Source organism: Saccostrea cucullata, unplaced genomic scaffold (assembly GCF_032062105.1).
Source record: "Saccostrea cucullata isolate Sc308-1 unplaced genomic scaffold, CSIRO_AGI_Scuc_v1 ctg1912, whole genome shotgun sequence".
Lineage (NCBI taxonomy): Eukaryota > Metazoa > Mollusca > Bivalvia > Ostreida > Ostreidae > Saccostrea > Saccostrea cuccullata.
The window spans coordinates 6,412-33,404 of record NW_026941280.1 but is presented as its reverse complement, the minus strand read 5'-3'; the positions used below and the strand labels follow the sequence as shown (position 1 = coordinate 33,404).

Genomic DNA, 26,993 nt, shown 5'->3' with positions numbered 1-26,993 from the left:
TGCACCTCTTCACCGGCAAACAAATAGTACCATCTCCATTTGAGTAAAAATTCCTCTATAGAGACGTAAAACAAAAAGCAAACAAAGGAAAATTAAGGTTGAAATACATGTTGTCACATCGTACAAATTTTATTTCAGTTCACTCATGAAACAGACATTGAATGACAAATAAAATATGCAAAATAAAAAAGAACAATTCATTTTTGTGACATCTCTGAATTTTGTCGTTCACAATTTTATATATCAATTTTTAGATTATATGTTAATAATATTTGCAGCATACCAACATTGATTTGTACTTGCAATTTAGACAGAATTCAGAACAGATTTAACCTTGACCCACTTAGAAAAGAACAGATGTGTCAAGGTACATACTATAGTCAAGTATCTGAGTCTGCTGGGACCTTCTTTTCAACGTTTCGATATAGAAGACATTTAATCTACTATGAAATTACATATTACCGAGGGGTCAAATTTTCGTGGTTTGATGAAAACATATGATTCATAGGGATTTAATTTCTTGGTTAAAAATTGTTCAGTAGTAATATACCGGTATGTGAGACATTACATTTCGTATTGGACATCATTCGTGGGTCTCTTCATTAATTGAAAACAACGAAACCCCCCCCCTGAAAATTAGTGATTTTAAAATGTTAACTATATTCATTATCATTTCTATATTGATTTTATAGGACTGACATTGATATATACCTTTGAACTTGAAATAAAAGATACCCCAAAGTCTGGCACATCTGTTTCATATTGAGGAATTTTTACTACAAATAGACGTTCATGATAACCTTCAAAATTTTGATTAAACAAAGTGAAATCATGCCCCTTTGTTTATTTTGCCTGAATGTGGAATCTGTGTCTTCAAGTTGATTCGATATGCAAGAGCATGTTCTTTGTAAGAACTTTTTCTTTAACGAGGTAAACTATTGACAAATAAGTAAATAAAACAAGGATATCAACAGTCTCATTTGAAATCAATATTTAGTGAATTATTGGATATAATGAGATATAATGGTTTGTCAGCGAGTGCAATCTATCCAAAAGTCGAATCCGGACTGACATTATTCATACAAAATGATGGAGTATTACTTTCACACTAAAAAGTCCACTATTTTAAAAAATCATTATTACACATTGTACATGGTAGGTTTAAACGATTGACATGGGATGAATTCATCCCTATGGCATCTGATTCAAATTTTGATTTTTAGAGGTATTCGCTCCGCTTCAGATTGGAATTTTTTCAATGACTTTTATACTTCAGTACTGTTTGATATCTTCAGATTTCATCATATTTCTTTCACATCTAGAAAATGGAAATTATATTACTAACATCCATCATTCATTTATGAACGGATATCGATTTTTACTCATTAAAATGTTTATTGATAATAGAAAGGTCTCCCATTCCCGTATGCCCAGTTGTGCATCTGTCTTCTAGCGCCGTATAGAGAGACTGATATTCGACGAAGATTTTCCGTCAAATCGGTTCGGTTTCCTTTCGCCATATTATAAGCCGAGAATGCCAATAGACCTGCATCAAACAAAGCAGTCAGCGGCCCAATGACTGCACCAAGAATTGTTATTCCTCTGGCTGACACCTTTAGCAGGCTAACTGGAATCATTGCCAGACCTTCTACGGTTCTTAGAATTCCCGGTAAGCTCTGTACTCCCGCAAAATCGGATACTTCAATATTCTGATTTGTTCTGATTTCAGTCGATATCTCTGCCAGATTCTTTACTCCCAATTTCAATTCTTCCATTATATTTTGTAAAAGCTCAAAATTCTCTCGGTAAGAGTTTTGATACCGTTTTAGTGTTTCTATTGTACCACTGTTCAAGTAGGTTTCAGTAATTTTTGCTCCTGCGGCCACTGTTCCTCCGGAAACCGCCAGAACCCCTCCTCCTACAGCCAGTAGGGTGGAAATTCCTCCGGTTACCGGTGTCAGCGCTATTCCAACACCTGTCAGGACTGCACCAACAATTCCAGCTCCAGAACCAGATATCGTGGCAATATTTACATTTTTACGACGACCTTCAATTTCATTTATAACCAAGTCACATCTCTTCTGTAGAATTTGATTGCATAGAAGCCACTGCTCTACAGTAACATAAGCTGTTTTCAAAAGGGTATCAACTATCCTTAGTTTTCGCATCAGTTCATCATCTGCAATTAATCAAAGGATACAATATTTTCATTTCATTTTGTGAATTTGAATGAATTGTAAATATTTTTCAATTTGAAATACATGTTTTGTACAGCTATTGGAATTTACCTAGCTTTGAACGGTATGGTGTGGAGTCAACTTCACTCATAAGAGTATCGGGAATATCTAAACCGCAATTACAACAAGCCGTTTTTGGAACAATTCTGTAAAACTGTTTTCTTCCAGTTTGCAGAAGGGAAATATAAAAATTTTTATTCTTTGGACATTTTCTTCTTACAAGTGCATTTCTTTGTGGATTTTTTTCTCGGGTTCTCAGCATAGAGTACTCTTTCCAGAAACTCTCTGTTGAGGTTTTTGTGTCCTTTACTTGAAGGACGTAAATATTGGTCTGAAAAAAGGTGCATGCAAGCCATATTAATACATCATCGGTAGGAAGATCATCTTCAATTCTTCCAATAACAAATTTCGTCAGCTGTTCGTAGTCGTTTTTACCCTCAGGTAACTTTCCAAATGTAGCTTTGTAAGAATTAAATATTTCTTCTCCAATGATGGGTAAGTAATTAGTAATATTTTGCAACAATTCTTCGCATAATTCTTTAAGTAATAAATCAACATGTTGTTCAGTTCCAAAAATTTCTTTGCTTAAGCATCGGAGTAAAGAATGTTGGAAAATCTGAATAGAGTCGAATGTTCTTCCTTTCATATCACTTCTCTGCATCGCTATGTGCATTGAAGAGTATGCTTTGCAGATTGGAAAATCTCGTATTTCTGTCATGAACATTTCCTCTTCTGGCTCTTCTGAAAGGAAAGGAAGCAGAGAATGGTGGCGTTCTCTTGGGTCCACACATAATAGAAGCTGGGCCTCTATTTCTGAAAAAGAAAATTGATGATGTATATTTTGGTAATTTTTGTAACATAAATATGTCAGTCTCGTTAATTTTTTTAATTTTTAAATGCTTCTCCAATATGACTTTAATCTTACTATGATGGTTTCGAAGTAAAGACAGAGGTGGCGGAATTCCACAATTACAACCTCTGAGTGGTGTTATTCGATCATAGGAATCATTCAGTCCATTGTAGAAAAGAGTGATGTAAAACCTGCATTCTTTATTATCATCGGGATGGCCTATTCCAAAACGAGCGGGTTCAAATTTTGTCCAGAATCTCTGAGAACAATTAAATTTGGCAGGTTCTGAATGGTAAATGTATATTGGGACTGTCAACCAGTCTGAAAGTCTTCGTATCTTTTCGTTGAAATTAGGTGTCTCGTCATCCAAGAGATCCTGCAGATCGCTGTATATTTTTAAAAAATCGTTATTTGTTCGTTTAGTTCATCATTTAATTAAACATTGGATAATACCTATAATGAATACAAATCTTGATCAGTTTCTGTATATCTATATATTTTGCAGGTATAATAATTAATTATGAAATAATGAAAATAAGTAAATACCTTGAAAAGTATTCGTCCCCATATAATTCTTTTGAAAGGGCCATGGCTAAAGTACCATGTCCACCATTTATTTGATCAAGTCGTCGTTCCTCAGCGTAAAGTCGAGCTTCTACCATTTCTATGTCGTCAGTTGGGATTAGATAATCAGTTCGCTGAGGCCAGAACGTCCGGTAGTTTGGTACGTGCTTTAAATGGGTGTGGTTTTGGTGTTTCCTACTTGGGGGACAGCACGGATCTCGTACTAAATGGAAAATATTGATTATGAGATCTGTCTTTTATCTCCAAACAAGGCGATTGTAAGATAATGAACAATAATTTTCATTGCATGATAGTTTGATAACATATGGTGGTGGCTTGTTCTAAATAAAGATCATGCCTGTTTTTTTTTCTTTACATGGTATTTTACATTTCCTTTTTCTAATTGTCCAAATGATGATAAGGACTCTAATCCAAAGAACCTTCTTCACATTCCAAGTTTAAACCCGCAACGTTAGCTTTAAAACTCAACTCCTTACTAATCTAGAGTAGACGCTTCAACCACTGTGCCACTTGAAGACAGTCAAGATGAATGTTTTCCAAATTTGTGCACAATGAATGAAAAGACCATGGAATATACGAAAATAACGAACAGTATTCAAGCACAAAAATCAATTCAACAATACAAAATTGGAGCAGAGCAATCAAGAACCTTCAGAAGTGGCACCAAGTGCCAAGGAGGAGTGATCATCTCATGTCATACCCAACAAGTGAACCTGATCAGGAAATAACGGAAAATCCCGTCGACATACTGATATTTTTGTGTCAGCAATTTGTCGTCAATAATTTGCCTCGTTTTAAGCATAGTTCGTACGAAAAGAATGCCCTTGCTTATCGTATGAATTGAAATATATAAACCTTGTATGTAGATGATCGACGTACATTGTTGCATTAGTAAGGGAAGTTGACGATTGAAAAGTTAAAATCATCATTTTTATCAAAAACCATTTCGCAAGATACCATAAACTTCTTTTTGTATAATATAATATCCAAATATGAAACAGATGTGCCAGACTTTGTGGGTTTTTTTTTTCAAGCTCACCAGGATAAATCTTATCGACATAAGAATGTTAACCATTGTTAATTGACAACAGCGTCAATATATATATCTAAATATCGAGTTGAAGGATACAGCAAGCGTTTTCTCCTTAACGCATAAGCTTTTTTGAAAGATTTTGCATTGTATGAATACAAAAAATAGGTCTTCTTACAGCAGGGCGCAATTGGTACCCATGGAAATACATATAGATTGTTGGATGACATGGTCTCAAAAAGCACATAGATATTTTCAATCAAAAACTCAAGCATCTTTTAATGTCAACTTCAATTTTTAACAAAATAATTTTGCAAATGACCAATGAAAAAGTAAGTAATATAAATTTATGAGTTCCATTTTTCTTGAAAAAGCATCTGTCAATAATATCAAAAAGCCAAGACTTTATTTTATCGTGGGGAATGATTGTGTATAATGTTGAAAAGTCGTAAGTTTTAAAGCTGTTGAATTTAGTAGAATCTTGTGATCTTAAATCGTCATGAAGTTCCTTTGAATTTTGAAGTTTACATGTCTGATTCTCTATACTGTAAAACGAGAAATTTTGGCGCATACGTATTTTAGCACAAACGCAAGTGGGAATGCATTGGCGCAAATAAATTTTATCGCTTGCACTTGTCACTAAAATATATAAATGTGATAATTTTGGGTTTTTTATCCACACCCGTATTTGACTTTTTGGTTAGTCAAGCACACATTCGTACTCCCGTATATCAGTTAACATTCGTTGCCTTTACAGCGGTACGTGTTGCTGAAATTTGTATGCTGGCGTCATGCGCAAATTTAGAAGTCGAATGGCGAGTACGCGACCTCATTCAAACGATGCTTCATTTGTCGGTGATAGGACTGTATTAATGGCGGTAGCATCCTTTTAAAGACGAATAAGTTGTAGAAGGATCTTTTCTCTACTGATTTCTTGCGTCTCGGATGTTTGCTCCGCGATAAAAACTTTTAAAAGGTAGGCAGAGTTGCGACACCAGTTGGTGTCGCTGAATTCCCATTTTTCAATATGGCCTCCGCTCTGACTCTCCCCTGCACAAGTCACATTGCAGATGTCGTAACAGTATTTCACTTGGGTTCACGTCAAATGATGGCTGACGCAAAATAATCCCTGAATCTTCCCTTCCGATTCAGGCATTTTGATACGAGACTGGAGCTGATATTTTATGAGATAAAAAACAACATGTTAACTTCCTGTATTGACCAGATTTATTAAAATTTAGGGCATGCTGATTTTTCTATATGCTGTCAAGAGCTGCTCGACTTCGACCGAAACAAACTTGCGTGCCTTGCTGGATGGCTATGTATTTTTTAGTACTAAAATCTTTATAAAGAATTGTTTTACAAGATCTGAAAAGGAAACTTCTCAGAAGTTTGTTTTAAATTAATTACACCTACTCAAACTTGCGCATTTTTGGTTAAATACAGTGTATATAGCAGAATTTAATACTGTTGTGCAACTTTATAAAAGCAGGGGTTAAGTCAGAGGAATCTCGGATTATTAAGCAAGCAAACACAACAATAGTGATTGAATGAAAAAACAAGAATTAAGCAAGTGGAGAGACAAGAACTAGACAAAAACAAACTTCATCCTTCAAGTACGCTGGGTAAAGAAAAAAATATCAACGATATTGATCTCAACAAGACTAACATCCGAAGGCAAAAGGGAAAAACATATGGAATGAATTCAATGAAAACACTTCTAGAATTCACCTGCAACGAACAATAAAAGAAAACCCATGCAGGAAAAGATGGCTGTAGAACATTGCTCATAACGGGTGCAGCGTTAAAGCTTTCGTATGACTTTGGAACCCCATTTTGAACCTAACCTGATTCTTGGAAAACTGTTTTACTGCAATTTAAGGGCTTTCAACGATTGAAATCTTACGACTTATATAGCATATATACGAGGGTTATCCGTTAAGTTCGTGGACAAGCTAAAAATTGAATAAAGTTGTGTCATTGATATTTATTATTAGCATATTTCTAATCCTTTAGTAAATGTGAATTGAAAAATGTAAAATTTTATTCAATTTCAAATGTATAATTACAATTTTGGCTTCATGATAAGATTTGGAATGGAGACCAGGAGCACTTCAAAATTTTAACTTAAAAATTATTTATCACTTTATAAATTTCATTTGTAAAATTCTGCAAAAATCTATAAGAATATATTATATGAGATTGACAGACGTTATCACGTCAAACCTGCAAAATTTGAACGTTCAAAGTTTCAAAATGGCTGCACAATCAAAGTTAGAACGTAATAGACACATCGGAATAGTTCATAAATGGGAAGTTTTCGCAATAGGTGGAGCAGTGAGCAGCGACAAAATGTTGCGTAGACATCGGAAAAACAACTACTGAGACCTATACATTCTGTAAACAATCGGGAAAACATAGTAAAAGATCGTTCATTAGAAATTAAATGGCATATAATATTCTCGGACGGAAAATAGTTTACAGGATGACATGCGTGAAAGAAAACCATCATTCCGAGATTTTAGTGCTGTAAAAAATGAATTTCGTAAGGTGACTTTGCCGAATTTCCGTTAAAAAAATCATCTTTACGCGGACAGAGGTTGGATTATTGCAGAATATGAGACAGGCATTGTTAAATATTATTTTACGTATTAAACCTGAACATTTTGTGCACTTTTTATGACTGGTTAAGGCGACATAAAAAAATGCATTGAGTAACACGGTGACTATGTTGAGAAAAGTTACATGTGCTTGTATTAGGCTTTTGGGGTCGGAAACGTCAAGAATTTTTGTTTTAGTGCTTCAGGTATGATTGTGTGTCTTTTTTGTATCTGATAAAAATATAAGTACTTGTGCTTTGTTTCTTTTTTGTTGAAAACTTGCATATTTATAAAATGAAACATGAATTTTATGAAAATGATAGTTTCATATATTTTATAAATGTTTGTCAGAAATTATTAATGTTGTCCACGAACATTAACGACAACTCTCGTACATGTACTCTCTCAAACCATTGACTACTCTTAAATCATAAGCTCGTTTACGAAGAATAAGAAAATACCTACACACTGTTTTGTAGACATCATCTTTGATTTTGCCGATGTGACCTTGTATTTCTGGCTTCTTCTGGCGACAAGAGCATACTTATGGTGCTGTGATATATGGTGTATATTCGTGTAATGTCTGCTGTTTCAGAAGAATTGGTGAATCAAAACAGCATGCATATGTACACGAGACTGACATAAAAGTTTCCCAATCACCTCTACACATTTTATCAACGACAACGTCCACGTTGAAAACTGACGATATGGCATAAAGTTCTCCATCGCCGGATGGTTTCATTCCATTTTTTACTTCCTCGGTGTGAGTCTTCAAAAGTCTCTCCTTTTCGGCAGTGGTCGATTCTTCACTGATGGAATCGTCTGCATACTTGCAAAATAAATCCAGATTATTACCTTCCAGTTCAAAGTTACAAATAATATTCAGTATACGGTCATGGTAATCTTCGTTGCCATAGAATTCCAAACTCAGACGACGATACAAATCTTTGACGTCATCTTTTATTCCATATCTAAAACTTTCATCAAAGAGTAAGCGGAAATCATTTCTGAATCTTAATCCAAAACAGTTTTTGTGCTCTTCATTCACGAGAACCCACGGACAAGACTTTAGATCTTTATTATGATCTCTGAAATCAACATTGCCGAATTCTAACGATCCATTCTCATTTTCGACCATTAAGATATATACTGGATCTGTGTCAAAACACTGTCTGATAGTTGGAGCGAAAACGTACCCCTTAAATCCGAGCACATCGTCTATGACAGATGTGTCGTAACGAATAAGACATATGTTCTTCTTTAGTAATTCTGCCCCAGCATAAATTTCTCTGGGAGAGACGTCTATCTATTCTTTTTTCTTCTTTTCAAGATCACGAGATAGGCATTCTCTTGGATGTATTGTTCCGTCACAACTCATATACTGTGGGTTAAATAGGTGGAAATACCAAGAGTTATTTACTTCAAGTTCAAATATCTCATCTTGCATTTGTCTTGCGCATTTTCTAGAAAGTGGACCCCTTTCCGATGCTAAATGAAGACTGTAATAAAACGGGTCTTCGTCTTTGGGATGTCTAGTCAAACCGTAGCCTATTCTTTGAAGAACTGACTCCGCTATGTCCATGATGAACGTATTGTCATACAAAACCTAAAATTGTTGTTGAGTCAGTGAGGTGAATTGATGAAAAAATTCGACAAACAATACCAAAAATACACCTTTAAAAAAGCATATTTAATTTTTTTGAATTCAACAAATTGTATTTTTGTATTATGTAAATGTGCAAAACACCATCAAAGAAGGATATGGAGATAACGAACAGTATTCAATATCAAAGTCCATTAAACAATACAAAATAGGAGCAGAGAAAACTAGGACCTCTTAAAAAAACATCAGAGGTGGATCAGGTGCCATGAAGGAGTGAGCATCCCCTGCTGACCGATCACACCCGCCGTGTGCTCACTGTCATGATCGGAAAATAACGGAAAAATCCGTAGTCAATTCAGTGTATAAATAATGGACTAACAATGAGTATGAAAACGACGGTCAGTATTTGTATCAAATTGTATTTGCTGACAAGGTCATTGTATCGAGTTTAGGGTTTACGAAATGATGACTTTAAAATAGACTGTTGATATTCTTGTTTCATCAATAAAATTTTATTTTGTTCTTCTCAAGGTCCAAAAGAAAACACTAAATCTTTCCATATTTATTGGAAAATACATTTTAAAACAATTATTTTTGCAATCAAATTAATTCATAATTTCTACATTTTTTAATCAGTTACAGAACACTCGATATTCATAAGGATTTATTTCGATCTCTCTTAAAATTAAACTTAAATTAACCAAATTAATTTCATTGAAGGATTTTATTCTCATGTTCCTTTTACTTACCAATTAACGATTTAATGCTGCGTCCTTTAAGTCATCCTCATTATGCAATGTTTGCAGTCGGTCAATATTTAGAAAACTATTAACAAAGGACTGGTAGTCCTAACAACAAATTTACGTATATGTGCGTATAAACTCAAATTTGAAAAGGCTATCCAAATCCAGAACTGATTATCTAACAGATATATGATCATGAGTTGCAATTTGATTCAATATGCTTAAATAGCGGGTAAATCTTTTGAATACATTTAATTTAATTATCCGTTATACAATACATTGTGCAACGAGCTGCACGTCCTACCAATTCATTGACATTTAAATACAGATGTGAGCTTTAATATTTATTTTTCCTTGAGGTGTGTATCTTCATTAATAAAATATTATAGCCATATTTCTAGAGAACAAAATAGGTTTAATTTTTGTTACACTAGTCCATCCGTCAATATGTCATATATTTTTCTTATTGAAGTTATACCTACATTTTAACCAGAATTCAAAAAAAAAATTTGGAATGTAAAAGCTATAGATGTGCAATAAGGTTTTTGACATTTTTAATTTAATCCTTGGGGCAATATGAAGCTCAAAACAATAACTTCATCAACTTTTCTCTTACATTTTAATCATCTTTTAGAAAATGATTAGTGGTGTCCTGTAGATGGGCAGTAAGGTTTTTAAATTTTATTTTTACCCTGAGGGTCAAATGTGAATCAAATATTAAATATATTGCAATACAAAAAGATCGTGTAATACACCGTCTACACGTTTATCTAAAATTCTTTCATTACTTTTCACTAATAATAGGATATTGACAATAGAGAAGGAAAGAATTCACTGTGCAACAATACACGATATAAGTGAAAATTTTAGCAAGACGCAAATTCAGCGATCTGTATTTAAAATCTGGTATTTTATTTCAGTGAGAGAGATGTAATTTTAGCGATTTAAAAATGCTCACTAAAGAAGCTAAATTACAAATAAAACACAATTTTTAGCGATATTCAATTTCATGTAAATCAGATGTGGTGTGAAGTGATGAAGATTTTACCAAAATCAACAGCTTAAAAACTTTACACACACCCATTCCCCATGATAAATTTAATTCCAGGCTTTTTGACATCATTGACAGCTGCTTTTTCAATAGAAATGGAACTCGTAAATTTACTCACCCGATCATTGGTCATTTGCAAAATTATTTTTTTTATAACTCTTTATTTTTGTTTTACACATTCTGTTATTTCATATAATAAGTGATTAATAACAAATACAGAAGGTGTATTTTTTCGTTTTAGAAGGAGAGAGAAGCAGAGAGAGAGGGGTGAAAAGGGGAGAGAGGAGAGAAAGCTAGGGAGGGGGAGAAAAGAGAAAGGAGTACATGCATTCATAATATATATATCAATATATGACAAATCCATTGAAATAAGAGCTTCCAGTAGTTCCAGTAGGTATCAAACATATTATTTTCACCATTTTAGTGTGCAATATATTTTTGAGTTTCATAAAATGTGTTCATAAGCGATATCGCAGCAGGTACATTAAGTGTCTTGCTTGTGCACCTCATTGTGTAGATATAATATTTAAGTCATAGAGCAAGATTATTACGTTATTTCTCAATAATGACGTAATAAAGGGCCATTTTCGCATATGACGGCTCATATAGCTTGATTGTTAGATTACCATCAACGTCTTTTTCAATTAAAATATCCAAATATGTAAGAGATGTGTCAGACTCTGTGGTATCTTTTATTTCAAGCTCACCAAGATATATCGTATCGACGTAGGAGTCGAAATTACCATTGTTAATTGACAATATATCGTCGATATATCTAAACGTCGAGTTGATGGCAACAGCAAGTGTTTTCTTCTTTTTACGCATAAGATTTTGCACAAACTCTGCTTCATATGAATATAAAAATCGGTCTGCTTATAATGAAGCGCGATTTGGTACCAATGGGAATTTTTATAGATTGTTGGAAGACCTGGTCTCCAAAAACCACATAGATATTGTCAACCAGAAACTCAAACATCTCTTTGATGTCAACTTCAGAGTACATGTGTGTGCAATCAGAATGTGTTTTAACAAAATAATTTTGCAAATGACCAATGACCACATAAATAAGTTCACAAGATCCATTTTTATTGAAAAAGCAGCCGTCAATGAAATCAAAAACCGTAGACTTTAATTTATCGTGGGGAATGGTTGTGTTTACAGTAGAAAAGTTGTAAGTTTTTAAGCTGTTGACCTTGTTATTTTAAATTGCCAAAAGTTCTTTGGAATTATTCTGAAAGTATTTTGCTACGAACCTGCATGTTTAATTGTAGAATGGCCTCTATATGCCATTCAAATACGAGAATACGTATACTGGAATATTTTGTTGAAATATTAAAATATTTCATGTAAGGTAACTATCGGAAATACTTGATGCCTGACTATGCCATCTTTCCATGTGAAAGGTTTTAAACTATTTAGCAAGAAGATTTAAAAACTTAAACACAATCATGTTAATTTCTTTTCTGTTACTAGTAAATCCACATGTACATTGCTCTCATTCTTATTCAAGAGAGGTCTATCCTTTCTTCCTGGTGGGGTGGGGGAGTGGTCAAGGGCCTTTATCGTTTCTTCTACAAACAGAAATCTAGTAACTCTGAAGTTTTAGGCAATTAATGAAGACTCACCCTTGATGACTTTGGATTGCGCGGAGATAAGAATTGAACTATGGAATAGATCCTTAATGAACATATATATTCTTAGTAACAATTCATGATTTTTAAGATTGATGTGCAGTATAAACTTAGCAGAATCATACACTTTGTTATCTTTTTAAGCATTTTTTAACTTTATGGAATAATTCATTTTGCTTATTTTTTTTTTTTTGGGGGGGGGGGGTGCAATGCAATTCAAATGTGTGATATAAGCTTAACTTATGAAACAACAATTCATGGGCCAGAATGTATATAGTACATGTATGTATTTGTGTTATATTCAAGGACCCTCTATTTGTACTAAATAGATATAACATAATCTAATCTATCAATACTAATTTGAAATTCATTTCTTGGAAAACTATAAACATCATGATACAGCAGTTGAACGTTGCTCTTTACAAAACTAATAAGAACCCGAACTTAGCAATTACAGGTGCAAAAGTCGCACTTACCTATACAGCAACCATATGTTATCAGAAAGTTTTATCTTGCAGCAAAAGATTAAATCTTGTGTCACATTACAGACATAGAAAATCATAAATGATTGAAATATCCTCGATTATTCATATACTTATATAACTTATTTGTGTGATAATTAGCTCACCCGAGCCGAAGGCTCAAGTGATGTTTTCTTATCAAAATTTGTCCGCTGTCTGTCATTGTTGTCGTTGCCGTCGTTATCTTTTCACATTTTCATCTTCGTCTCAAAAACCACTGGGCCAATTCCAAACAAACTTGCTACAAAGTATTCTTGGGTAGAGAGGATTCAACTTTGTTCAAATGAAGGGCCAAACCCTTTTCCAAGGGGAGATAATTATGAATTAGTGAAAAATTAATGGCATTTTTAAAAGAATCCAAAGAGAGAACCACTGAGCCAGGAAAGATGAAACTCATGTGGAATCATCCTCAGGTAGTGTAGATTCAAGTTTATACAAATCATGAACCCTGGGGGTAGGGCGGGGTCACAATGGCCGATCAAAGCTTCCTCATGTATTGAATTTTTTTTTTTCAAATCAAGACCCTTTGGGGTAGGGAGGGTTGGACCCCCCCCCCCCCCTCAGTATACTTTTCAGTTATGATCTGATCTGTGTTTTTTCCTAGCCGATGTGCTGAGGTGAGCGATGTGGCCCCTGGGCCTCTTGTTCACTTATACTTATATTTTTTTAACACAAATAATGTAGTGTAATTCGTGTTTAACATTTATATACTAAAAGCATGAATAGATCCGGTACATTGGGGTGTATTTTAACTCAGTCACTGGATTGTTCCTTTTACGTATTCAACATTCAATATAATATTTATTATTCGTTCTTCAATAATCAATTTTAACAAAAGGTTAAATATCCAAGATTTTCTCAATTCGCACTTTACCAGCAGTGAATGGGTAGTAGGTCTATTTAATTGCAAATGCGCAGTTTATCGCTCATATGATTCACATCTGACCACATGAACGCCTGGTAGAACTTACGTTTCGTGCAAAATCTTTATAAAAGAATTATTTTTTCCTGTATAAAAGGGGGAAACAGGAAATTATTGTTGCAATTTATGGGTTTTTAACGAGGCCCTGTGCAATGAATTGTCATAATATTGACCTCAAATTTTAAAAGATCAGACATGAGCAAGTGAGCTTTCGTATTAAAATTTTTGTTTTCCTCTTATGTCATATTATAAAAAAATAAATATTTCTCATTGATCATCCTTTCAAGTCTACGATTTCATTTTCCTAAGTCGCTAGCGTGGTTCATTGGTATGAGCGTCTGTTTAATTCTTTTTGTCTTTTTATGACTTTTGGTAAATATAACTTACCATTGGTTCGTAGATTTCTTTACCAGGTATTATTTTTCATATGAATTGAAAGACCTTTGTTATCTTAACCCTTTGTATACTGTATTTGACTGAGAAAAAATCCGTCTATCTGTTAATTACACACGGTTCATGACTGGTGTGACTTGTTAACGAGAATGGTCCACCTAGGACCCGATCCCACGTCTGAAGTTTTATGAGGTCTGCGTACGTTTCATGCGCCCTTTTCAGATTTGTACTATTTATATATGAGCCGTCCCATGCGAAAAGCGCCCTTTTGTATTTTGACGTCATAATGAGAAAAACGCCGGTAAAGATAACATCATAATATGCAAGTTGCAAGTGAGACATTTCTCAACTTTTTAACATGAACGTTATCAATATTTTTTTCATTATTGTGTGTACGATCTAAATCCATTTATTTTTTTTTAAAGGAATATCTGTTTTTAGCTCAGAGCTTAGTTTCACTCGGACATTTCCAATATCGAGCATAAATTTTGCTGAAAGATGATAATTATTCCGATCATAAGATTTTTTAGGCCCTCATTAAAAATATTTTTGTTTGATGTACTCCGGCCCTCATTTTTCTAGGTGGGTAGGTAGGTAGGTTTTCTTTGCTTCACAGTATTGAAAAAAATGATAACTTTCATAAACCTCACCGACTTAGAAATTTGTTGATATTTTTTCTTACACACTGGATAGATATGCAGATTTATTATTTATTGCTTTAAAAATTTCAATAAAAACCATCCTAGAGAAATTATGCTATGGAAACTGAAAAAAAAATTCAAAGTGCTGAAAAAAAAATGATTGGGTGGAGGCGACTTTGTCGGGTCGGTCGGAGTACATCAAACAAATATTTTTTTATTGTTAGCCTTATCCCATGTTTATGTTTTGATAGAGGTTGTACCTGCATGTAATTCCGCATATCATGTACACTTCCGGTTAATCTACAATTTTTAACGACGTACGTACGAACAAGTGTAGAAATACGAAGACTTTTCCTAAGATGAATCCATGGCCGTAAGAACCTATGAACAGGGGATGGAATTATTGGGATATAAAAATATTTGCACATATTATATTCAATAAAGGTTATCATCCAAAGAAAACTAAATTTTTTACTCACAGAGTAAAACATATAGATGGAAAATCTATCTTTTATTCTCGAAAGAAATGGATTTGGTTTGGTCACACATCCAAGAAACGAAAATTCATTTTATTACGTCATGAATACCATAAAATACCAAATAAGAGACCAATCGTGGAGAAAGGTATGTAAAATGAAGAAAGAAATAACCGACTTTGAGATTGAGAATGGTTCTTATTTTCATATTTTTCTTCTTCAATGCATTGACTGCGATGGGACAATTCCACCAGCAGATTGTTTGGCACGGGATTTTAAGCAGTCAGATGCTGAAAAGAGATCTCCATCTCCAAGGGAAATATTTGCAGCTTCAGAATTTTTACAAAGATTTATATGTCTATATCGAATGGACTCGTCAGTGAACAGCATTTACAACCTTAAGGGATTTATTTTTTCACCCATCATGCGAAACTGCTTATCACCAGAACCTATCTGTATCGTTATGAATGAAAGAAAGGATGGGTATCCTGAATTTGCACTCATTGACTTCAGAGATCATGAGAAAAAAAATTCTTGTCCAGGTTACCTCCAATAGATATGAGTTCCTCTTTAACCCTTCTTGCTTTGGCTTGCAGGAAAACGTTACTGGTTTGTTTACACGATTTAGTTTGGAGTTATACGGTAGTCAAATGCACGATATACGAACTCTAAATGCAGTTTGCGACCTTGAATTGAAAGAAGACTATATAGACTTGTTCTATAGATACATAGCTAATCCTTCAGTAGAAGAAATAAAATATTCCGAAAAAGAAACACTTTTAAGAGCTCATGTAGAAAAGATTCAATCAGAGCCCACCAAATTTAAACCTGGGAAGGGAGAATTTTTTGCCTTGTCGTCAGTTTTCGACGTTGACATTTTCATTGGGAAGAAAGACGGAATTGACTGGGAGCTATGTATGCATATTACAAGTGCTTTTGCCAAATGTTTCCACTCGCCTACTTTGGCCTACTTTGGAAGAGGTATCCACCACCACATCACCCACCTCATAGCTTCTTGTGTTTGATTTTATGTCATAGGTCCTCTTCTGACGGAGTTGTGCTTCCCGCAAGTTGTCTCTTGCAGCTTGATGACACACTGAAAGAGCCTCCTCCAAAGTTTCCACATATCCTGCTGGTTTTTGTCCTGGTATCTTCCTTCCTAACAATATATCTATAGGTTGAGAGACTTCTCTTCCCAGCATCATTCTGTTTGGTGTGAATCCCGTTTGTCGATTGACAGTGGCACGGATTGCCCCAGCTATTTGTTGGAGGTGTAGGTCCCAATCTTTCTGCTGAGAGATGTTTTCCATATAACATCGGATGGCTTGGAGAACAAGACGATTGTATCTTTCGACCTGTACGGGGTGGTTCTCGTCTTTGTTATCTGGAGTAGTTTACACACTTGCTGAAATAAGCGGCTCTCGAAATTTCTACCCTGGTCAGAGTGAACCTGGAGAGGGCTACAAAACCTTCCATAAATGATGTTGCTACTGTCTCCGCTTCTTGATCAGGCAGTGCATAACACTCTAACCACTTGGTGAATTGGTCGACTATCATTAAAATGCACTTGTTCCCTTTGCCGGACTCCACAAATGGACCCATCAGGTCAATATGCACTCTTTCTAAGGGTGCTCCAGCATGGTATTGGCCAAGGCCTGCTTTGGCATGTATATTGGCTTTTTTGTTGATATTACATACTTGGCACGTTCGGACATAAGACTCGCAATCTGAACTCATTCCAAACCAGATATACTTTGATTTCACCTTCTGTAGGGTTTTCTGCTGTCCCATATGGCCTGCTAATTTGTTGTCATGAGATCCTTCTAGAACACAGTGTTGTAGTGACTTTGGGACCATAAGCAATAGTCGGGACATAGAGCCATCTAACCACTCATAGAAAAAGATACCATTCAAAATTCGTAGTTGCGATGAGCAGTTCCAAAAGTATTTTACAGCTCTACTGGAAAGAGACAGGTCCAGTTTAGTTGGAACTTAGTTTTCTGTCTTCCATTTCATTAGGGTACTTGTGTTTAAATCTTGCATTTGTGCATCTCTGATTTCTTCATCTGTTAAGGCAGAAGCCCAGTTACATGCATCCTTACATGCTTAAACATTTTTATTCAATTTCTGGTTGGTTTTAGAACACCTTTTTGAGTATGACCCTTCGTATACTGGAATATGGCAGATCCCATGATTTCCTAGACTTGTTTCTTCTTTCTGAAAGGTGTTTTTTCCAAGTTTGAAAGTGAAACAAGTCAAATGGTGACTAATCTGTCTAATATACCGGTAGTTGGTGTGACAAAACATTAACTCTCTGGTTATCCCCAAAACTCCTTTATTCATCATAACGTGTGGGTTTGGACGCTGTGATTAAATTTAATGTAGGGGATTTCTGATTCTGGTTCAATTCCTCTCATAAACCTTTTGATTTTTTTGCAAAAATTTTGCTTTCTAGACTTCTCCAGAAATTGAACTGCCTCCCCGAATAAGAATTTGAACAAGAAGACCAGTAATATTTAAGAAAATGGCATACAAAACTGTTTTGTGCTCTTGCAATTCTTTGCTCTTCTCAGACCTGGGTTGTTTTTGTCATGTGTATCTTACTGTAAATCTGTTTTGAGGGTAAAAAACAATGGATTTAAGTTTCATTATCTGCTTGAATTTCAGACAAACGTGGATGCCCTTTTCACTCACTTTTCGAAGTATAGGACGGCCTTTAATTTTTAAAAAAAAAAACAGTGTAAACTATCCCCAAAATGATGTCTATCAATTTTGCTATGTGTCTTAAAGGCAGTCAAACATCATCAGAGATATTTGTTGAATTTAGGCAAACAGTACATTGGCTGTTGTAAGTCTTTGTCTCCAAGGACGGTACCCATTTTTATGACCATTATATCAATTTCGTTGATTGAAATGCTCCTGATCATGTGTCAATAAAACAGTCGGCATTTGACTAAATGATAAATTGTATTTCTTGACAATGTCTTTATATCAACCATAGACTTTGTGAAATGAGGACTTTGAACAAGACTGTTGATCTTCTTGTTTTATCTTTTTTTCTTTTTGGTCATTGTTTGTCCCATTTTAGAAATTGTTTGTACGTGTAGGTAGAAAATGCCTTTGTAGATCGAATCAACGGAGAGACATAAACCCCATATGCAGGTGCCAGGGGTATTTTGCTTCATAAGTAAGGATAATTATAACTGATGGTAAAAATGAGAAATTTATCACGTTTATCATCAAAGCTTTTTATTAGGATACTATTTAAGTTTTCTTTCTGGTAAGATACCCCCCCCCCCCAAAAAAAAAAACAAAAACAGATGTATCAAAAACTGCTGTATCTTTCTTTCAAGCTCACTGGGATATATCTAGTCGACATATGAATGGAAATAACTATTGCTTATTGATAAAACGTATGCCGATGTATCTAAATGACGAGTTGAATGTCTCAATAAGTGTTTTCTTTTTCTTGTTATTCAAATTTGGTATAAATACTGCTTCTGACGAATAATATAGTAGGTCTGCAAATGGACTATTGCAAGAAGCTCTGACTTCTACAGATGGCGGTTTACTTGGACATTTAAACTTGTATCATGTACCTAGGTACAGAATTGATGATGGATAAGAAAACCTTTCTAGTGGTTTATTTCCCGATCATGACAAGGAACACACGGCGGGTGTGACCGATCGGCAGGGGATGCTCACTCCTCCATGGCACATGATCCCACCTCTGATATTTCGGAGGTCCATGTTTGCTCTGCTCCTATTTTGTATTGTTTTATGGACTTTGATACGTAATACTGTTCGTTTTCTCCATATCCTTGTCAGGGACTCTAACATGTGAAGGCTGGGAGTTGAAGGTAGGCTGGTTGTCGTTTTCTTCAAGGATAACTTATATTTGCATTGAAATAACCTGTTATTTTCGTTGAATGAAATGTTACTCTAAATATTTATTTCGTAATAGAGCTTCCGTACATTGTCCTTGTATCAAAGTAAGCCTGCAACTCTTAAAATCAGCGCTCCTCATCAAAGTCCAGTAAAGGCACAAACTCCTACAGATATCCAAAAGCTACATAGATATTACCAATCAGAAACTCAATAATCAACAGAGTACTTAAGTGTCCTAACAGAATGTTTAAATAAATTTAGTTAGTATATCTATAAGTTCCTTTCTTTATTTATAAAGCAGCTGTAAAAGATGTCAAAAATCTCAAACTTCAATTTATCGTGGGGAATGGTTGTGTGAAGTGTGGAAAGTCGTGAGTTTAGACCAGATTATGGAGACAGAAATTTGTCAAAGAATTAGCTTGTAATGAAGACAGTAAAACCATATGCATGATATGCAGGATAAGAAATTTACCTCTCAATTAGTGAAAAATTCAATCGTGAAATTTATAGAAAATGAATCTAGTAACTTCTGCGGCGCATTTACCAATGATCCTCAAAGTAACACGGGAAGAATACAGAAGGTCATCATCTAAAAATAACAGATCTATTTTTGTATTCATGTGAAGCAGAACTTGTGCAAAACCTTATGCGTGAAAAGAAAAAAAACAAACACTAAATGTGGCCTTCAACTCGACATTTAGATATATAGACGAGGTATTATCCACTAACAATGGTAATTTCCTTTCATATGTGAGCTTGAGAAGAAAGATAACACAGAGTCTGACGCATCTGTTTCATATTTAGATATTTTACTTGAACAAGATGTAATAGTACGTTCCCACTGTCGTGCGGTCAGTTACGCACGTCACGATAGATCAATCGTAGTTGATCGCAGAGTTTTTATTGAATTTTATGCCAAGATACGAAGAGATGCGTATAGGTGCGTTTTCATACGTTTCGTTACGCTTTTATGCGCTATGGCCACGATGGATAAATTTCATGTGATGCGATCTCTGACGATCTGACTACCGTTCGGATGAGACGAATTACGTTCCGATAGAATTATCAAGATTTCGTCGAAAAAGGACCTCGATCTGTCACGAATATCATGATCCGAGTTCTCGATTAGAAAGGATCTCCTACGTTTTAATACGTACTCATACGATATAATACGTTCATCGCTCACTCTTGCGCTAATGTACGATAGAATAACACGTTCATTGCAATGCCTTTCACGATCAGGATCAAGATAGAACACGCTTTGAGCTACGATTGTACCCCGATAGACATATTAAAATTTGGCTATACTGAGTCCATTATATTTTTTCTATTGAAAATTAAACAAAACATAAACATACAATCAATGATAATGGCAGAAGTAAAGGTTGATGACAACTTCATAAACGTGGTGTTTGCAGTGTAACTATGGTCATATGTTATTGCTGTCAAAGTAGAGCAAAAGCAGCAGTATAACTATTTCTTATCTTTTTATTTTTTTTCACTGATGTTGCCTCTGATCGAACGGGTTCAGGTTCAGAAGAAGATAGGATCTCCCCTCTTTCTTTTTTGTACCTGTTTAAGTGGCATCTTTAAAATATTTTTTCTAAAACTCAGACATCTTTTCTCAATCGGGAAAGAAACGCGTCCAATTTTTCCGTTATTTTTGCAAGCTTAAGTACTCGTAATATAGCGTGATTGTCCGCAACAAAGCCTTAACACTCGTGTCTAATGGCCTTTACTCTCATACGTCCGTATGAAATCGTCTCTGAGCGGGAAAATACCGTGTCAGGACGTGAGCAGTAGGGCCACGCAAAGCGTCACAGATAGTGACAGAACGTGAGATATCGCAACGAATCGCCATTCAGCGGGATGTTTGTCCTTTTCGAGATCGATCTCGATGATCACGATATGAAAGCCAGATTAGATGCGTTTACTTACGATGCAGCTGAGGTTAGTTACGATGTAATGCTATTTGATGCGATGATAACGATTAAAATCTAATCGTGTTAATCGTAGAAAAATTTTTGACAGTCAAAAAAAATTTCACGATCAACACAATGGTCACGAGTGAACACAAGATTTGTTTCGGTTTGATACGAGAACTACGATTTGTCCACGGTCGAGTCCCCATATCAATCGTGGCGCCAATCGTGATAGTGGGAACATAGCATTATGGTAATCTAACAACAAAATTCTTTTAATTAACTTTTCGTCAACATCTCTAACTTATGTACCAATATACCTTCATCACGAAGTTTATATATCTCAGTTTATTCGATACGCAAGAGCATGCTCTTCGTATGAAAAATTTCTAAAGGTAAATTATTGACAAACACGTTGATGAAACAAAAATATCAGCAGTCTCGTATAAAGTCATCTTATGGTAAGTTCTATGGTCGATACAATGACCTCGTCATCAAATGAAACTTATCATTGAGTCAAATGCTAACATGTTTTTCATACTAAATGTAAGTACATTATTTATGCACCGAATTGATGACAATTTGATTTTGTTATTTCCCGATAATGACAAGAAGCACACGTCGGGTGTGACCGGTCGGCAGGGGATGTTCACTCCTACATGCCACCTGATCCAACCTCAGATGTTTTGAAGGTCCGTCATTGCTCTGTTCCTATTTTGTACTGCTTTGGATCTTGGATACTGTTTGCTATCTCCATATATTTCATACAAGGGATGTTAAACTGTATAATACCAAAATGAGAATTACATTAAAAACACTTCAACCCTAAATGCAAATAAAAAATCATATTTAGTGAAAATAAGAATGCGGAGGCGGTGGGCAAATAAAATTCAACGGTCTAAAAGCGTGTTTGTCGATTCAATTTTTGGCAATAATTACAAAACCACGTGAATCTTTATTATTTTCTCATTGGATAATGCACCATCTTCTTGGCTCCATAGGTTCAACACATGCAGAGTAAAATCAGCAGGGGTTTTAAAAGGGGGCAAATATTTTACAGGAAAAGTATCTCTATAAATATTGTTATCTACATACGAGTAGTATGCGTTTTATGTCCCACACTATTTCCTAGATACAAGCAGCTCACCGGAGCTTTGTTTTAATTCTATTTCAAATACGACAGGATAATTATCTGTGATAATTAAAAATGTCATTTATTCAAAAGAATAATATTTGCTGCAAAACAAATTAAAAAAAGGCAAATTCTTAGAAACACAAAATGTGAAAATGAAACTATGATTTTTTTAGAGAAAAATATTGCATAAAATGAAACTTTTATGTTTTAAAAACTAGCTAGAATACTCAAAAAGTCATGATCACAGTGTAGCGCCAATCTTGCCCTCTGATCTTCGAAATTGTATTTAAGTTTTTGATGAAAGTAGAATGTAGATAATGCTTTCTTCCGTAGGCAAATGCTTTCTGGCAATTAAACTGAGAAAATGCACAAAACGTCCAAAACAAAAATTGGACGTACCTCGACCCCTTCCTCTCGTTTCGAAAGCCTACACCTTGCGCACAACATTGTTTACAATCCGCTTGTTAGACATACACGCTGTTTTTACGCATAAGATTTTTTGGAAATATTAGCTATTAAGAATTACTCAAGATGTTAAAAGTACGCATTTTAATCCTGTTTTCTATACTGTAGATAATAAAAAGGTATTAATTACTCTATTGTTATCACAATAAAATAAAATATGATCAGAGTCACAATTCAAGCATTGGTGTACTTTTTATTTAACAAGAGATTCAATTTTGTTAAATGCCTGCCAGGCACTATGCAAAACAAATCTAAAAAAAGACAAATTCATTACTTAGAAACACAAAATGTGAAAATGAAACTATGATTTTTTTAGAGAAAAATATTGCATAAAATGAAACTTTTATGTTTTAAAAACTAGGGTTTTCTAGAATGAAAGTTATATCTCAAAAAGTAAAATAATTTAGTTTATTTTTTCTTTGTTGCATAATTTTCTGAAGAAAGACTTTATTAGATATTTAGAAAATTCCTCTGTTGTAGAGAGATTTATTAAGAAAGTTTTACAACAGTGCCATGTAAATGTAGTTATGCAATATTTATTTACTTAATAATTAATTCATGACTAATTAAGATTTGTATTTTGATTTTCTATTGAAATTAATCTTTTGTGTTAAATATCGATCATTTACCATTTACACACGAATCAGCGATCGAGTTACATGTATAAAGTATGCAAATGCTCATTGATTTATTAATTGAAAAGAGTGAGAGGAAGGAAACTCAAATCGATGTTCTCATTTTTCTTTTCTTTTTAAAAAAAATTGTTTGCGTCCATTGTAAACGAATAAACAGGTTGCGAAAATGAAACAAAAAAATTTTGTTCTCATCCATGGTAATTGAATAAACAGGCAGCGAAAGTAAAACTAAAATTTATTCAGAAAAAAATGATCCTTTCCGTACCTCATAATGTTTCACATATAAATAGACATGCAGAGAAGGGATTGCAATACAAGTGCATTTATTATCGAGTCGTGACAGCAGAACAGCAATGTTTAGAATCCCTGATTTACTCGTTAAAAAGAGAAATGGGGAGGACCTCACCAAAGAGGAAATCGAATATTTTGTCAAGGAGGTTGTGAGAGGAAGGGTGCAGGAATGTCAGCTCGGTAAGAAAAAAAATGAATTGTAGTGAAAGAGACAGAGAAAGATAGACTGATATAATATTGCTTAATTTGACATTGGTCTACAATAATTAATATGTCAATAAATCGGTCATGAAGATATGTGTTTTTAAAGAAATTATTTGAAAGTCATGGTTTGAAAGTAGCTGTACCATTCTAGAAAGGATAGTCACTGTTTACATCCATATTCAGTATCTGATTGGTCGACAAGATACACACCCAATCTGTTATTAGAGCCTCGAGCAAGTGTGTAAAAATATTTTTGCAGACATCTTCAATTTCGACGGAGAGTTTTTGCAGTTTGGTTTGTGACATCACATGCATTTATATAATGTGCATGTGATTATAGATATCTTCATTAATCGTTAAGATTTAAAAAAAATATAATATTCTCATATAACTTTTTTACATTAAAAGTGGGTGTTTCATGCAATAATTTTCAATCGCTGGAAATCACGATCAAATTCATTTTTGACCCTTTGTCTATGATTGTGGCCTGGTATTTTGATTTAAGCGGTAAATGAATATGTAGGACCTAAATAATTAATGAAGTCCTAATCACAGAAAAATAATGGACAACAATTCGCATGAAGAGAACTCATTTAATATTATATAACTTTTAAGACAGATGGTATAAATTCACAAACACATTGCATCAATCAAAAGATGCAAATCATTCAACTTCAGTTTACCGTATGTAAACTTAAGGTAGGATTCTTCTCATATTTCTTGTATTTAAAAACTAATTAAATTTTCACAGAATCAAGAAGATAATATCAATAAGTGATTGTATTAGTGAAATTAAATTTGATGGTTTAATACCTTTTTCCTGGGCATTGATAATAAAAAAAATACCGTTGCGAATTATGCTATTCCTTCTTGTATTTCAAAACATTAAATGATTTTTTTTTTTTTTTTTTTTTTTTTTTTTTTTTGCCAAAAAAAAAGATGCTACCATGAAGGATCTATGAGATGATAATACCAAATTTACATAAATGATTTAACTAAAATTGATATTTTCTCATCCGAATTTTCTCTACTTTTAAATTTTTTTTAAGGATATATCAATTATTTTTAAATGCTTCCTATATTTTAATTTTTTCTCATTTTCACATATGATAAAGGTGTCACATAAAGATACAAAATGATACAAAAACAAAAAAGTTTTAATCGTTTACTGAGAGAGGAAAATTCTTTTTTGGGATTTTGGCTGAAATCTCTACTCAGATTGGAAGCTTATTAAAGTTAACATAGTTCTAGTTTGTTTGAAAAATCATACTTATTTGATATATTTAGTAACCTTAGTCCCCTATTATTAATTAATCGTACATTTGAAAAATCCCTCGAGTCTTTGATTGTGTAAAAATTGTAACTAAATTCATTGTTTAATAATAATTTTGGGAGGTAGAAAAAAAATTCATATGCTACAATTCCGCCAAAAATATATTCCCTGCTAGTATTCAAACGGGGTTTACCAATTCTATTTAAAGTTGTAAAATTGAAGAAAAATATGGTCATTTAAATCTCTTACACCTAAATATTTAAGACATATAAACAAATACACTTTGAATATTTCATTTAGTCAGAAAGCAGAGAAGAATCCTACCTTAAAATAGCGGGTTTCATATTTTAGCGGCTTTGGCGCAGACAACAATGCGCTTATTTATGAATACCCCTAAGGAATAATCTATAGGTACATGTGGAATATATATAGCACAAACATATGTAGCACTAATTCATGATCACGCCAACAACTCCATATCCAATGACCTCGCAAAAATTTGAATATGCCAAATTATTTACACATACAGTATTTTTCAGACGCCTACGTGTACCTCCGTTGAAAATAATTCATTATAAAGATATTGTCATTGCAAATCATTTATTCATTATTACACTTATCTAAATGGGTACATCGAAATAACTTTTATATGAATATTTTATAGAATTCGGTGTCCCGAAAATACAGACAAATTTACATTGAGTCACTTGAGTAAGTTATTATATAAAATCTAAATAGTGTCACAAATGAAGGAAATAGTTTCAATTTTCAGAATATGATTTCATACTTTTTTTCCTGATTCTTTTTATTATTAATCTGGTTGATCACAGTATTGCAGCTTTTCAAAATATTTTGAAAAGATACTTTACACTTAAATCTTTATAAGTCGAATTGAATTGTATTAATCTTGTTTCAATACTAATTTCAATTGTTGATACTTCTTTATTTTTCTTTGTTATCCACTTGCAGTGCAACTTTCTTTTTGGGTCTTTTTTTCCCAAAACCATGTATTAAATAAATTTCGAAAGTGAAACCAAAATTGCCTTTATCAAGATCCTTTCGATACTACGTTTCAGAGATTCATGTTTGCGATGCTTCTGTTTTGTTTTGTTTGAACAGCTTTTGAGATTGACACTGTTCGTGATCTCCTCCACACAATGTGTCTTGTTGATTGAAATAAATTATTATCTAGTGGAACAATTGACATTTTTACTGTAGACGGACAGATTATAAAATTAAAATTTCCCCAACTTCAGATTTGTAAGCGAGTGTTGATAGTGTTCGTTTTTTAAAAACGCAATTACTATGAATCAGGGAAATACGCTACTTAACTGTTTTGCGACGCTGTATTGTCTATTACGTAAGGGTCAACTTGTCATGTCCGGTTGTAATCTAAGAGATCCTTTTATGCAAAATCCTTTTATGCAAACAAACAAAAGTGTCATGGGCGAAAATTCACAAAACACACTCGGAGTGATAACATAATAGTTTTTTTCTTTTTATACATTGGATGGCTGTAATTATGGATATATTGCAACTTCTTATAAACAAAAAAAATGTTTGTTAATTAAGGTCTTCCGTTTCCAACGGAAGACCTTCTACTGATTCTGTTGGTAAAGATTATTATTCGTTTTTTCTTCTACTTCCTAGACGTCAACTTTGAAGCCTCATATGTCATTCATTTCTCAATGGATTTTGCTCAAAATTTCAGAGTTTATAGGCGTTACTAAACTCTATCATAATTGTGTCTAACATTTCAAAAATTCAATTCCACTATTGAGTTATTTCCCTTTAAACGAAAATTTATAGGCTTTCATTTTGAGACAAAGACCCGGAGACGGAAATTGCTGGTGCAGATTTTAGATGATAGAAGGATCGAAGTTGTGCACATCGGTTT

The 26,993-nt window shown here is 33.9% G+C and overlaps 1 protein-coding gene across 2 annotated transcripts; it reads right to left on the bottom strand.

Moving 5' to 3' along the window:
• Positions 1–220: 220 nt before the first annotated feature.
• On the bottom strand, positions 221–9,819 carry LOC134257543 (uncharacterized). 2 transcript variants are annotated; one of them, XM_062740144.1, is made up of 6 exons: positions 9,655–9,819; positions 7,768–8,908; positions 3,634–3,874; positions 3,163–3,473; positions 2,289–3,050; positions 221–2,179 (listed from the first exon to the last, which is right to left on the bottom strand). In XM_062740144.1, the coding sequence occupies exons 3-6, from the start codon at positions 3,747–3,749 to the stop codon at positions 1,395–1,397; spliced, it is 1,974 nt and encodes a 657-aa protein (XP_062596128.1). In that variant the 5' UTR covers positions 3,750–3,874; positions 7,768–8,908; positions 9,655–9,819; the 3' UTR covers positions 221–1,394. The 2 variants fall into 2 exon arrangements, with proteins under 2 accessions (XP_062596128.1, XP_062596129.1); XM_062740145.1 differs by lacking the exons at positions 7,768–8,908; positions 9,655–9,819 and adding an exon at positions 4,149–4,244.
• Between the last annotated feature and the right edge of the window lie 17,174 nt (positions 9,820–26,993).

What these genes read in the sequence shown, in the direction of transcription:
- LOC134257543 (XM_062740144.1), bottom strand. Translation starts at nt 3,749, where the DNA reads ATGGTAGAAGCTCGACTTTACGCTGAGGAACGACGACTTGATCAAATA. An exon ending in GGGGACGAATACTTTTCAAG is followed by an intron (nt 3,474 to 3,633) that starts GTATTTACTTAT and finishes AAAAATATACAG; the next exon opens with CGATCTGCAGGATCTCTTGG. An exon ending in TTTACTTCGAAACCATCATA is followed by an intron (nt 3,051 to 3,162) that starts GTAAGATTAAAG and finishes TTTCTTTTTCAG; the next exon opens with AAATAGAGGCCCAGCTTCTA.